Raw genomic sequence first — 14,368 nt, 5'->3', positions numbered from 1 at the left:
TCTTCTTGAAGAATGTCAGGAGCCGACTCACAAGAAACAAAAGAATCTCAGCCCAAATTAGGACAATATAATCAGTTTATATTAAATTCAGATCATTTTAACCAGTGGTGCTTGACGATCTAAACACTAGTGATGTGTCATTTGCAAAAGAGTCGACTCTTTGAGCTGACTCTTTGAGGTGAACGTCGGGAGCAGACTCAGCAAGCAAAATGAGCATGGACAGAATTAGAAAAATAAAATCAGACTATATTCATTTCAGATCACTTCAGTTATTGGTGCTTGGTGATCTGATCGCTAGTGATCGTGTTGTTCGCAAAAGAGTCGACTCTTTGAGCCAGCTGTTTTGGTGAACATCAGGGGTTGACTCACTAGAAACAAAATGAGCTTAGACAGAAATTGAAAAATAAAATCAGACTACAGTTAGTTCATATAACTTTAATTAATGGTGTTTGGGCGATTTGATTGCTAGTGATCGTGTCATTCGCAAAAGAGTCGACGCTTTGAGCCAGTGGTTTTGGTGAACATCAGTAGTCGACTCACTAGAAACAAAATGAGCTTGGACAGAATTTGGAAGATAAAATAAGACCATATTAATTTCGGATGACTTTAATTAACGTTGCTGGCGATCTGATGTGTCGTTCGCAAAAGAGTCGACTCTTTGAACCGACTCTTTTAGCCGATCCAACTCGCAAGACACAAAAGGGGCTTCGGACAGAATTAGGTGGAACAAAAACACTAACTTCTCCCAGAAATAACCAAAATACAGCACCAAAAAAATAAACTAACGTCAGAATCACTAGTCACATCACAAACATTTTAATATAAACATATTTCACGTGTTTCTGGGTTAAGTTGTCCTTTAACACATTGAACTAGCTGCACATAAGTTTCTCGACTCCTCCGTGAAAGTGTAATTGAATTCCTAAAACCCATAACCTGGCGTCTGAGTTTCAAAAGGGCGAACATCATATCATGACCTTTTTATTTCTCTGCTTGGTTTCATATTCGTTCATGGCAAATTAGGATATATAATATTTCCATATTTTATTGCCGCCAGGAACGAGCAGCTTTCCATCGTTTCCACCTGAGTGAGGGATTGTGAAACGGTGTAGAAGCAAAGTACCTCACAGCACGAGAGTTATATTTTATGTTTCGACAGCAGGAAAATAGATGAAGGAGAGAAAAAAAAAGAGAGAGAGAGAGAACTCTGGAGAGAAGGTGACTGGCCAGGCTGATTGCTTCTGACTCCTAATACAACCCTGCCACTGCTCGCTAAACGGTTAGTATGATGCCTGACTCGAAGAAGCGAACAGTCAGAAGGAAAAACAGAAGAAGTTCTCATCACTGCAGCACCGACTGATAATAAGAGATAAAAGCAGTTGTTGGAGAAAAGACAACCCTCCAGACATTCAGCACTGATGGTTTTAAAGCAGTTGTACCTTTTTGAGAAGCAGGAGTGTTTTTTTTTTTTTTTAAATTATAAGCACTAAGTCTAAAATCAATGCAGATATCTCTACAACGAAAGGAAAAAGCTCATGAAGATTTGAAGAAAAGGTGTAACTTACGACGAATAGTCAAATAGTCGTAAATTACAAGTATAGATAGATAACGAGTTTTTGTATTGGCTAAGGAAGGAATAAATCAAACACTCAATCAACTCAACAGGAGAACGGAAGGAGTCTCCAGTGTCAGAGTCAGAGGTAAAGCGCTTTGTGGTTTCTCGGTAATGTGACGAAATGTGGGGTGTTTTTTTGCGTTTTACTAACTTAAAAAGAGAGTATTGTATCCATGGTAACAGCTCATTCCCAGGAACGTGTACAGAGAACGCTGTACTAATCATAAAATGGTTTAAAAAATTGTTGACATGGTAACTGTGGATTTCTGTAACAAGATTATGTTTAACGTGTACGGAAAGAGTCTCCAGTTTCAGCACTTTGTAATCTTCAGAGGTTAAAGCTGTAAGTTTAAGTTTTCCAACATCTTCAGGACAGAGGAGTTTACGCTTCTTTGCGGTTTCCCGGAATCACGACAAGCTGCGTTTTTGTTTTTTTTAGTCTTTGTCCTGTGTCAAATGCCCTCGATAGTTTTTATCATGTTTAGTCAACTTCATCCTGTTTTTTGTTGTTGTTTTTTTAAGTTGATTAAAAAAGTTGTGACTTATATTCTGGAAATTCCCTGTCTTATATTCCGGATATTCCCTGCCTTATATTCTGGAAATTCCCTGCTTTATATTCCGGATATTCCCTGCCTTATATTCTGGAAATTCCCTGCCTTATATTCCGGATATTCCCTGCCTTATATTCCGGATATTCCCTGCTTTATAATCCAGATATTCCCTGCTTTATATTCCGGAAATTCCCTGCCTTATATTCCGGATATTCCCTGCCTTATATTGCAGATATTCCCTGCCTAATATTCCACGAATCCCCTGCCTTATAGTCCAGAAATTCCCTGCCTTATATTCTGGAAATTCCCTGCTTTATATTCTGGGAATTCCCTGCCTTATATTCCGGAAATTTCCAGCTTTATAGTCCGGAAATTCCCTGCTTTATAATCCGAAAATTCCCTGCCTTATATTCTGGAAATTCCCTGCCTTATATTCCAGAAATCCCCTGCCTTATATTCTGGAAATTCCCTGCCTTATATTCCGGAAATTCCCTGCCTTAAATTCCGGAAATTCCCTGCCTTATATTCCAGAATTTTTTTGCCTCTTATTCCGAAGATTCCCTGATTCATATTCCGAAAATTCCCTGCTTTATATTCTGGAAATTCCCTGCCTTATATTCCGGAAATTCCCTGCCTTAAATTCCGGAAATTCCCTGCCTTATATTCCAGAATTTTTTTGCCTCGTATTCCAGAAATTCCCTGATTTATATTCTGGAAATTCCCTGCTTTATATTCTGGAAATTCCCTGCCATATATTCTGGAAATTTCCTGCCTTATATTCCGGAAATTCCCTATGTTATATTCCAGGAATTCCCAGAAATTACAGTCGACATTAAAGACTGTGTGAACCACAACTCAAGTTCTCCATCACCGCATTGTCTGTGTTGAACTTTATCTCAGGCTTGGCACAAATCAATTAGTCCGAAACAAACCCCTTACCTTCAAACCTTCTTATCACCTTCACACAGCTGCACCGGGGTCGATACAGAACAGAGCATGACGTTGATGTTTTTGCAGGCTCTATCTCTCTCTTTCTCTCTTTCTCTCTTTCTCTCCCTCTCTCCCTCTCTCTCTCTTTCTCTCTCTCTCTCTCTCTCTCTCTCTCTCTCTCTCTCTCTCTCTGTGCTCCTGTTGTGATGAATTTAACAGCAGGGGGAAATTGAAGGCCCACGTTCATGTATCACAGTGACGGTCAGCGTGACTCGGTTTGTTCACAGTTGTCATCTTTTTTTGGGTTGTGACAATCAGTTAAAGCCGCATGTGTGGGTGTGTTTTAACTTAACATTTTAGCACAAGTTTAAAATTGTATAAAAGAAGCAAAAAACATCCTGCTAACCGAACATGTTATGCTTTGTGATATGTCTCATTTATTTATGTTTTTATTTATTTATTAACCTAAACATTAATTCATTCAGTCATCAATACATTTATTTAATGTATTTGGTTAGTTTAATTCGTTTTTTTTGTCTGCATTACTGACATGCCAGTATTCCAGTATGTCCCCACTGACGTGATCCCACTTTATTTATTTATTTAGTGTTTATTTAGCCGCTGGTTATTTTGTATTTAAATCATTTAAACACACTTTATTTAATTCAGGCAATTTGAGGACATAAGTCTACTCCTCTAGTGTTCTCAGCCATTTTACATATTTATAGAAATCGTAATAAAAATAATTATCCCTATTATTTTATATCTTTATATAACGTCGTTCACTCAGTTACCTTCTTTTTGGACTTAATTTTGCCCTCTTGATGAGGGATCTACAGGGAAATCAACAAGGAAATTTGTTTTTTTGTTTGTTTGTTTTTCTGTCTGAAGAAAGAAGAAATGTTGAGATTATCAAAAAGCTGCTCGGCAAAGAGGTCGAAAACAGTCATGAGGCAAAATGTGAGACCTCAAATGAAAATCTTAATATAGAGAGGAATATCTGTTAAACTAAATGTCTTGGTACAAATTAATAGAAAAAAAATGCAACTCTTCCATTTTGGTCATTAGGGAATGCAAACTTTTTGCACTCTGCTGGAAATTCAGCAGATTTTTTTCTTCTTATATATTCCAGATCTAGCAGATTTTTCTCAAATATTCCAGATCTAGCAGGTTTTTTTCTCTCAAATATTCCAGATCCATCTGGCCCGCTTACGCATTTTTTTCCACAACATGTTGTCCGTGATGTCCGATCACCCATATTACATTTTGTGTCAGCTGTTGTGTATTTTTCTGAATCTTTACTTTTGTCAGAGTTTCTCTGTTATTTAAGCCATATTTAGCGAGATACTACCGGCCCAGCTTAGGCCTAGGAGTGTCTCTAGTATTTCAGTATCAGTCTTATTACTAATCAGGCTCGAGTTTCGGTCTGAAATGATCTCAAAACTTAAAATGAACATTACAGCTCCATTTAGAGAGAGAGAGATTTGTTGTCTGGAGACAGAGAAGGTCATGGCACAGCCAGTCTTTTGTTGATTTTGCTTAACGTTCCGAACTGCTGTCGTAAATCTAAACTGAAAATACAAACATTTTCCTTTTTTCTTTATAAAATCACGGGAGATGCACTAGATCTACTGTACTAGACTCTACATACATACGCTCTCATATTATATGCCCTGCGCCCTATTCAAAGTTAAAAGGTTTTATATTTCAGTGTGATATATTGTGGTTCCATCAAGCTGCCAGACAATGGCGCTGGACTTAATACTGCTCCTCACTTAAGCCGATATCACGCAAAGAAAAATCAAATCATGTTCAAGCTCAGAATTCCGAGACGCCTCTTGTGTAACATCTGAATAGTGCTTTAGTTTGGCGTTATATCTGAGGTCTGAATACTGATGTGCACGATTTCAGCATTAAATCCTCGCTACAGTTATTTATTCCGCATTAACTCTCTGAATCAGCATGTTCAGACACGCAGCACGGTCTGATCCAGGATCAGTTTGTCCTCACGCTGACACTTTAAATCCCTCTTCGTCCTCTCTGTCTTCCTAAGCTTCACTCTGAGGGCCTGAGACAATCTGTCTTCCTGTCTATCTGTGTTTGTCTGACTAATTGCCCACGGCAGTGGAATTGTAAGAGACACAGGACTAATTGTTGAGCGCTGTTAGTTTACTAAGTGCACTCGCATTAACACAAAAGCTTTGCCTTTCTGGAACATTGTTAAACCATATGATCTTTAAACAAATCTGAATCATTATCATGGCCTAACATGTATAGATGTGTATAAGTGTGTATAAGTGTCTATAAGTGTGCATAAATGTGTATAAGTGTGTATAGGTGTGTATGGTGTGTATAAGTGTGCATAGTGTGTATAGGTGTATATAAGTGTCTATAGATGTGTATGGTGTGTATAAGTGTGCATAGGTGTGTATGGTATGTATAAGTGTGTATAGATGTGTATGGTGTGTATAGGTGTGTATGGTATGTATAAGTGTGTATAGGTGTGTATGGTGTGTATAAGTGTGTATGGTGTGTATAGGTGTATGTAAGTGTCTATAGGTGTGTATAAGTGTGTATAGATGTGTATGGTGTGTATAAGTTTGTATAGAAGTGTATGGTGTGTATAGGTGTATATAAGTGTCTATAGGTGTGTATGGTGTGTATAAGTGTGTATGGTGTGTATAAGTGTGCATAGGTGTGTATGGTATGTATAAGTGTGTATAGATGTGTATGGTGTGTATAGGTACTGTAATTCATTATACTTGGGTCTTCCTCAGTCATCTCTGGCTCGTCTTCAGATGGTTCAGAATGCAGCTGCAAGGCTGTTGACCAGGGCAAAGAAGTTTGATCGTGTCACCCCAATTTTAGCATCGCTTCACTGGCTCCCAGTCCGTTTTAGGATTCAGTTTAAGATTCTGATGTTTGTTTTTAAAACTCTTAATAATCAAGCTCCTTCCTATCTCGAGGATCTTCTTAAACCACATTGATCAAACAGATGTCTAAGATCTTCTGATAGGTTTCTTTTGCATGTCCCTCATTCCTGGTTAAAAACAAAGGGGGATAGAGCTTTTGCTGTTGCTGCCCCCGTCTATGGAATCAACTGCCACTGGACATCCGCCTTGCACCTTCTATTACCACTTTTAAAAATAGGCTTAAAACTTATCTCTTCTGCCAGGCTTTTTGATCAAAAAAAAAAAAATTTGTTTAAACAAATTTTTAATCAATTTTTTCTATTGTCCATTGTCTGTTTTTATTTGGTCTAATTCTATTTCTCTGTTATTTTCCTTACTCTGTGCAGCACTTTGGTCAGCTTTGCTGTGTGAAACATGCTATATAAATAAATTTTACTTACTTACTTACTATAGGTGTGTATAGGTGTGTATGGTTTGTATAGGTGTATATAAGTGTCTATAGGTGTGTATGGTATGTATAAGTGTGTATAGGTGTATATAAGTGTCTATAGATGTGTATGGTGTGTATAAGTATGCATAGGTGTATATGGTATGTATAAGTGTGTATAGATGTGTATGGTGTGTATAGGTGTGTATGGTGTGTATAGGTGTATATAAGTGTCTATAGGTGTGTATGGTATGTATAACTGTGTATGGTGTGTGTATGGTGTGTATAGGTGTGTATGGTGTGTATAGGTGTGTATGGTGTGTGTATGGTGTGTGTATGGTGTGTATAGTTGTGTATGGTGTGTATAAGTGTGCATGGTGTGTGTATGGTATGTATAGGTGTGTATAGGTGTGTATGGTTTGTATAGGTGTATATAAGTGTCTATAGGTGTGTATGGTATGTATAAGTGTGTATGGTGTGTATAAGTGTGTATAGGTGTGTATAAGTGTCTATAGGTGTGTATAAGTGTATAAGTGTGTATAGGTGTGTATAAGTTTGTATAAGTGTGTATAAGTGTGTATAGGTGTGTATAAGTGTGTATAGGTGTGTATGGTATGTATGGGGTGTATAAGTGTGTATAGGTGTGTACAAGTGTGTATAGGTGTGTATAAATGTGTATAAGTGTGTATAGGTGTGTATGGTGTGTATAAGTGTGTATAGGTGTGTATAAGTGTCTAGGTGTGTATAGGTGTGTATAAGTGTGTATAGGTGTGTATTAGTGTGTATAGGTGTTTATAAGTGTGTATAAGTGTGTACAAGTGTGTACAGGTGTGTATAAGTGTGTATAAGTGTGTATAGGTGTGTATAAGTGTGTATAGGTGTGTATAACTGTGTATAGGTGTGTATAGTTGTATGTTAGTGACGAGCAGTGATCAGCTATATGAGACCTTCCCCAGCCGTTCTTCAGGTACACCTGTCACCTGTTCCTAACCCACCGAATACTTTCTGTCTCTCACTTTATCTCTTTATGCCTTTTTTTCAGTATAAACAAGTGGAGCAGTACATGTCATTCCACAAGCTCCCGGCCGACATGCGGCAGAAGATCCACGACTACTATGAACATCGCTACCAGGGCAAGATCTTTGATGAGGACAACATCCTGAACGAACTCAACGATCCTCTGAAAGAGGTATAGAGCAGATATAACAGTACATAACACTGCCTCAGACGGTGGAAGATCTAACTGGAGAAAAATCAAACGCTCGCATGTTGTCATGTCACGCAGTCGACATAGTATAACAGCTAGCTATGATTTTCGTGCTTAAACGCTTAAACGATTTTCGTGGACGTGCTTAAACGTAGACACGATTTTTAATATTTTTTTTTTTACTGATTTTACTAAACACTAGCTAAAATGGCATAGTTTGACAGGATTTCTGAGAGATTTATTTATTCATTTTAATAAATGCCCATGATCTTTTGATGCTAGCTAGCTGCTAATCTGACAGGATTTCTGTAGCGGAATAAATGAGGTGGTCGATTTGTGTATTGTTATCACGTGGATTTCTCTTAGCTTTAGCTTGTGAAAATATTCCTTGATATTCATCAGAAATAAAAATCATTTGTGTCTATACTGTATATATTTTCTGTAACAGCGTTATTTACAGTATTAGCGTAGAGCGTTAGCGCTGTAGCTGTCGTAGCGTTCCTTATACAGCATAAAAGTTCATTATGACGCTGCAGGCAGAACCAGCGAACGCCGTGACGCAGCAAGGCAACAGAATATTTACTGCTTTATTTCTGAAACACCATTTTCCCCTCCCTCTCTCTCTCTCTCTCTCTCTTTCTTTTCTTCTCTCTGTCTTCTTCTTGTCTATTTTTAAACACTGCCGTGTGACAAACCTGCTTTAAATAGGCGAAGTCTCTAGCTGTTTTCCCCTCGTGGAGGTCCAGGACTGGATGTTGCTGTCAAACTCATTATTCCTCCTTCATGATTGCGGTCACGCTCCTGCCTAAGAGGACTGTGTGTGTGTGTGTGTGTGTGTGTGTGTTTTACACATTAGGTGAGGAAATTGTGTCTTAGCACTCTTGTCGTACAAAAAAAACAACACTTTTCACGTCATGGAAACAGAAGCATGCTGTGAGAGGAGTGACGGGTAAAATTTGTGCTCGTGGTGATGGACTAGACATCAGAGAGACAGAAAAAGACCCATGTTTGACAGACAGGTTTTTTTTTTTTTGGGGCTGTGATCTTCACAGCTAAGTGATAAAGTCTGAGACCACAATGAAAATCTGGGGAATTTTTTATTTTTTTTTACAGAAAGCTTAAGAGTTTTGGAAAAACCTGTAATGAAGAAAGGAAATGTTGAATGTTTTAGGACTTTTCGCACTATTTTCACGTCGCTATTTAAGTCTGTGATATCGATTACATTAAATCCTCCGTATGAATATTAAGATATTCTTTGAGTCTCTTCGAGGCAAATTTGCAGTTGCTTTTGTTTCAACCTGTGAATTAGCAAACCTTGTGAGCCAATAGAAAACAGGAAGGCAGGACTGTAGGGTGTTGGGGTTGCAAAGAACAGTGAGCATGACCTATCATGAAGTACTGCTCACAACAGAGTTTCTGGCACGCATCGAACCTTTGTGGGGGGAAAAGGTTACCTCGACGTTCTCCCTCTCCCGCTAGAACTGGATCATATGATGTGATCAGTTAGTTTACCAAATCTTTTTGGCTGGAAAAAGCTGGAACGTAGAATCGAAAACATTTTAAAGCACACCTATTATGGTTTATTAAATATTACCTTTCATGTAGCGTGTTATATACGTAGCTGTTAGTGAACGTAAAAAGTCTACAACATTACAAAAATCAAATGGAATCATCGACTCCCAAAAGAAAGAATCGATTCTGAACAGCTGAAACGAGTCGTTAGTGATTCCAGACTTACTTCCTGTACAAACCTACATAGGTTCGTAACAAAAGGCTGGTCTTCATCGGATGCTCGCTCACAGATGGAGCTGAAACTCGTTACGGTAGTGGGCGTTTCCTTTTCGAAACATGCTGACAGCGTTAGGCCAATCATGACAGACCAGGACTTCTGACCAATCAGAGCCAAGTATGCTCTCTGAAAGGAGGAGTTTAGAACGAATCCTTTAGAACGGATCATTGAACAAGTCGTTTGGGGGGAAAAAAAGTTTATTTAAACTTTAAATGCTGCGGTTTAAATTATGAGTGTGTTAAAGTGTTTGTTGACCTCGGATGCATGTGAATATATTGTATGAGAGCTTTAAAACAAAATTAGGCACGTTTCAAAACCATAATAGGTGCGCTTTAATATTCTCGTGACGCAACGATTACAGCCTACGGCACTTAGATATGGTTAATAAGCAACAACCACAATTACAATGCTGATAGTAAAGCCACAGATTGGCTTGAATTGAAACTGTTTTTTCGAAGTAAAATAGGTACAACAGTGGGTCCACTAGACTTCTGTGAACATTGGATCGTGATACTGGTCATGTTATTACGTTGTTCCAGTGCTACATTTTAGCATATTTAGCATATTGCTAATAATTAACTGGAAGAGAGTGAGAGAGAGAGTTCAGTGCGATGCTCGCTTTACCAGTTAACCCTGTTAATCTTTGTGCTGCGATGTTTTTTCTGACATTGTGACCCTGATTTGTTTTTATTTCTCTTTATGCTGTGCTTTTGCAGGAGATCGTTAACTTTAACTGTAGGAAACTGGTTGCGACCATGCCTCTGTTCGCCAACGCCGATCCCAACTTCGTCACCGGAATGCTGAGCAAGCTGAAGTTCGAGGTCTTCCAGCCCAATGATTACATCATCCGCGAGGGCACCGTGGGGAAAAAGATGTACTTCATCCAGCACGGCGTCGCAAGCGTCATCACCAAGCACAACAAGGAGATGAAGCTGACGGACGGATCGTACTTCGGAGGTTGGTGGAAAACTCCAGCCTTGTCTTTTTTTCTTTTCTTTTCTTTTCTTTAAAGAAAGGAAGGTTGATTTTTTTTCTCCGTAATCTTCTGACCTTGCTGAACTCACACGATGCTGCATTAATACCTACAGGGATCGCTCGTATGATCATGTCACTCATTTCATGTCGTTCTAATACAATACAGTACGTTATCGTTTCCATGGTAACAGCTCGTTCACAGGGACTTGCATGGCGAACGCCGCACTAATAATAAACAAATGTCTTTAATCATTGGTTATGGTAAAGTCTTCTGCAAGGAGATGTTTGTTTAACGTTTACGGAAGGAGTCTCCAGTGTCAGCCCTTTGTAACAGTCAGAGGTAAAGATGCGACTTTCATTTTCCAAATCGTTTATGCGTCTTTGCGGTTCCTCTGCGGCGTTTAGAGAGGAGAACAGTGCAGGAACGGCTGTTTGTAGCTGCTCTAATGTAAGTGAGAACAGGAACCAAGTTGTTCCACAACATTACATGTAATTATAAATGGATAAAAAGTACGACTTCGTTGATGTCGTACTGTAATAAATAAATAAAATAAATCGTAATTGTTGGCAAAGTGTCTGAGGTATAGGAGGATTAAACATGCTATGCTGTCCTGTTGTAGAACAATGGTTATTGATTTTTTTTCTATAACAGCACACCCCTAACGTTTTTATTCCTCTTATACCACAGCGATTTACTGCTGACCACATGTACTTTATTTATTGTCATAAAATTACATGTTTTCTAATTTAGATACATCAGGAAACACACACACACACACACACACTCACACACACACATTGAGGTGCAATTCAGCTTATTGCTCATGTTGTTATATAAAGTTATATAATGTTCATCTGTCCGTTCCTCATTTCCTGTTTTTACGAGACAAGACATTTCATTTGTCTGAAATGGACCGAAATGTTGAACTCTTTATCTCTTTCAATTTAAATATAGTTCTAGTACACACTCTACGGGGTCTACAGTGTTATATCTAATGTAGTATAAGTATAAATAGTGTATTTAAAAAAAATAAATGTCTGGATAGATGAATATCCAAATCACTTCTAATGTAGAACTCTTGACTTCAGACGTTAAGCCACGCCCCCTGCCTGAGTCTGACGCGGGTGTGGCGTGACTGATCTTCCTGTGTGGAACTGCAGATGTTTTTAGCTCCATTTGTCCAGCAGTGTGTCCCGCAGCCTCAGAAACCTCAGTGAGTCTGCTTGAGTCGATTTTGGTAATGAAAACAAAAATGTGACGTGACATCACGCCGCGACTCGTTCACGTTATTTTCATACGCAGTTGAACACAAAGAGGGGCTTTATTAATAATAATCAAGTGTATATTGTTGTGCTGTTCGGTTAATTTTAGCTTGGTATAATCACATCATGCCCTCGTGATTGACCTGTTATATCACACACACACACGCGCACGCACACACTCACATACACACACGCGCACACACACTTTTATGTAATCCGGGCCGGGTGGAGGGAAATTAAAGCAAAGCAGAATGCCTTTTGATGCTCGTGTTATGTGACACAAAGGTTGTGTTCGGCTTCGGCGCAGTGTGTTACGATGCTGGCCACCTGCTTCAGAGAAACGTCCATCTGCTCCGGGTATTTTTACCCCGCATGTGTGTGTGTGTGTGTGTGTGTGTGTGTGTGTGTGTGTGTGTGTGTGTGTTAAAACAGACGGATATGTCAGGAAGAAATCTCTTCTTCATTCTTTAAGAAGGCTGTCATGCACTTACTGACCTTTGGGTTAAACACACACACACACATACACACAAACACACTATATGTAGATGAGATTCTGGCACACAAACATAGTATGGTATAATAACACCAGCTTTTATCAAAGATTACATACAAAGGTTTAAACCGAGTAGTGATGCGGATGGGGGCGGAGTCAGTGTTAGGTATGAAAGCATGTCATTTGTTCTTCCATGCATCAAAATTCTCTCTTAATCCTGTGGAGTTTTCTGTAATGTTTTATGGAAGGAGTCTCCAGTGCCAGAACGTCAGGACAGTTTATGCGGTGTGAATTTTCAAAATGATTCGTAACCATAAACGGATAAAAATGACGACTCGTCTTTATGTAATAAACGGACCGTTGTAGTCATTGGAAAACTGCTGCAGTGTAAGTGCAATAGAACACTTCAGGAAGTGCCGCTGTATGAAAATAATCCAATTTGGGATGGTAACCCTGACGCCGCTTGGTCACACCACGCCGGGGTTGATTCTTTTCCTACAAAACCATGACACAGAGTGTCCCCAGTTATTCCCCAGTTTGAAGCTTTAAAGTGTGACTCAGCTCTTGTGTCGTGTTGACAGTCCTCCTGTTCAGAGAAGTTATTTGAATGAAATGCCTCCACGATGAGGTCATATATCGCTGTATACGCCGCGTTACGAGGTCTGCTGTAGACAACAAGCCGATTACAGCCGCAGATGGAACCTCGTCATGAGGTTTTATCGCAGCGGTGCTTCTCCGTCTACGCATTTCTTTAGTATCATTTCTGCAAAAGTGAGATCCGAGGCTAATGAACCAATTAGAGAGGGAACGGTTATTTACTGGAGTCATCGGGAGAAAGCTGCGTCCGCATTAAACCGCTCGTACACCATGTACCCGCTCTCAGCTGGAGAGTGTGGATCCACACACACGCACACACACACACACACTAGTCACAAGGTGTGTACTGTAATGAATGTTGTAAGGACTGTGTCGTCTTCAGACAAGCCTTTTCAACATAACATGAAGCATTTTATCCGGCGCTCTCGTAACTCTGAGCTCCAACCGAAGCACACGCACTAGTCGTACTCTCACGCACAACTGGATATAAGCTCCAGACCTGTCTTGCACTTAGAAAAATGGCTGTGTTTCATTCCCCCAGCTGCACGCAAGCCTGTTTTCACTCGATGTTTGAACGTCAGACTCCAGGGACGAAAAGTTCACTCAGAGGAAAGAGCTGTTAAAAAAATCTCCTTTTATATATATATATATATATATATATACACACACACACACACACACACACACACATATATATATATATGTGTGTGTGTGTGTGTGTGTGTGTGTGTGTGTGTGTGTGTGTAATTTATTTATTTATTTACTTTTAATTATTGTTCTATTTTAAAGAAAAACGTTGTGTGATATTGTCTCATTTTCCCCAAAGCCAAGTTTATAGATTTTGCAGCACTTTAAAATGACTTTTCAATAATAACAAATATTTTATTTTATTTTTTTTTACACTCAAAATGATCCGAACATTGAAAATGATTCGTTTGGAGTTGAAGTTTTGAGCTTCGTTTTGTTTTGTGTTGGAAAATTCATTCTTAGTGCTATTCCACTTCAAATCTAAATCTGCAAATCCATCCTAATCTATCTATCGGTATCTTGCGCTGCCTTCTTGAGATTTATGTATATATATATGTGTGTGTGTGTACATATATATATATATATATATATATATATATATATATATATATGTATATATAAAATCTTTTGTCTAGCTCATTTGAAATCAATCAGTATTAAAACTGCAGAAGTATGAACATTTGAAACCATTTTGGGAGAAAAAAAATAAACAAAACATAAAACAAAATAGTATAGATATTCTCATGTTAGAGAAAGAGTCAGGACATGAAAGCCAAGATTTTATGACTCGGAAGAACAAGCGCTGATTTGCGTAGGCGTGTTCCTGTTCCAGTTTACGAAGAATAGTTGCATGGATTTACGTTAGATGCAAAGTAAGGATAGAAAACGAAGGGGTTTTGCATGTGCTGTTTGTTTTGGAAGAGTTTGAGTCCTGTTCAGACCTTTTCATGCCACCTTCTGCTGCTCTTAACACTTTGAAGCAAGATCCTGTCCAGATAGAACAGGTGTTACAGGTGTACCACAGGCCACGCCCACATTTCTCACCTCCACGCAATCAGTGCTAGCATGCAGAAACTCTGAC

The 14,368-nt window shown here is 38.9% G+C and overlaps 1 protein-coding gene across 1 annotated transcript in view; it reads left to right on the top strand.

Moving 5' to 3' along the window:
- LOC128622153 (potassium/sodium hyperpolarization-activated cyclic nucleotide-gated channel 1) overlaps nt 1-14,368 on the top strand; it is a 51,833-nt gene that overhangs the window by 21,139 nt on the left and 16,326 nt on the right. The window contains exons 3-4 of the mRNA XM_053648417.1: nt 7,478-7,624; nt 10,148-10,388. Of these exons, the coding sequence (XP_053504392.1) occupies nt 7,478-7,624; nt 10,148-10,388 (388 nt within the window). The remainder of the gene's footprint in view (nt 1-7,477; nt 7,625-10,147; nt 10,389-14,368) is intronic.

This window comes from Ictalurus furcatus, chromosome 18 (genome assembly GCF_023375685.1).
Source record: "Ictalurus furcatus strain D&B chromosome 18, Billie_1.0, whole genome shotgun sequence".
Classification (NCBI taxonomy): Eukaryota; Metazoa; Chordata; class Actinopteri; order Siluriformes; family Ictaluridae; genus Ictalurus; species Ictalurus furcatus.
This window is presented reverse-complemented; position numbering and strand designations above follow the sequence as displayed.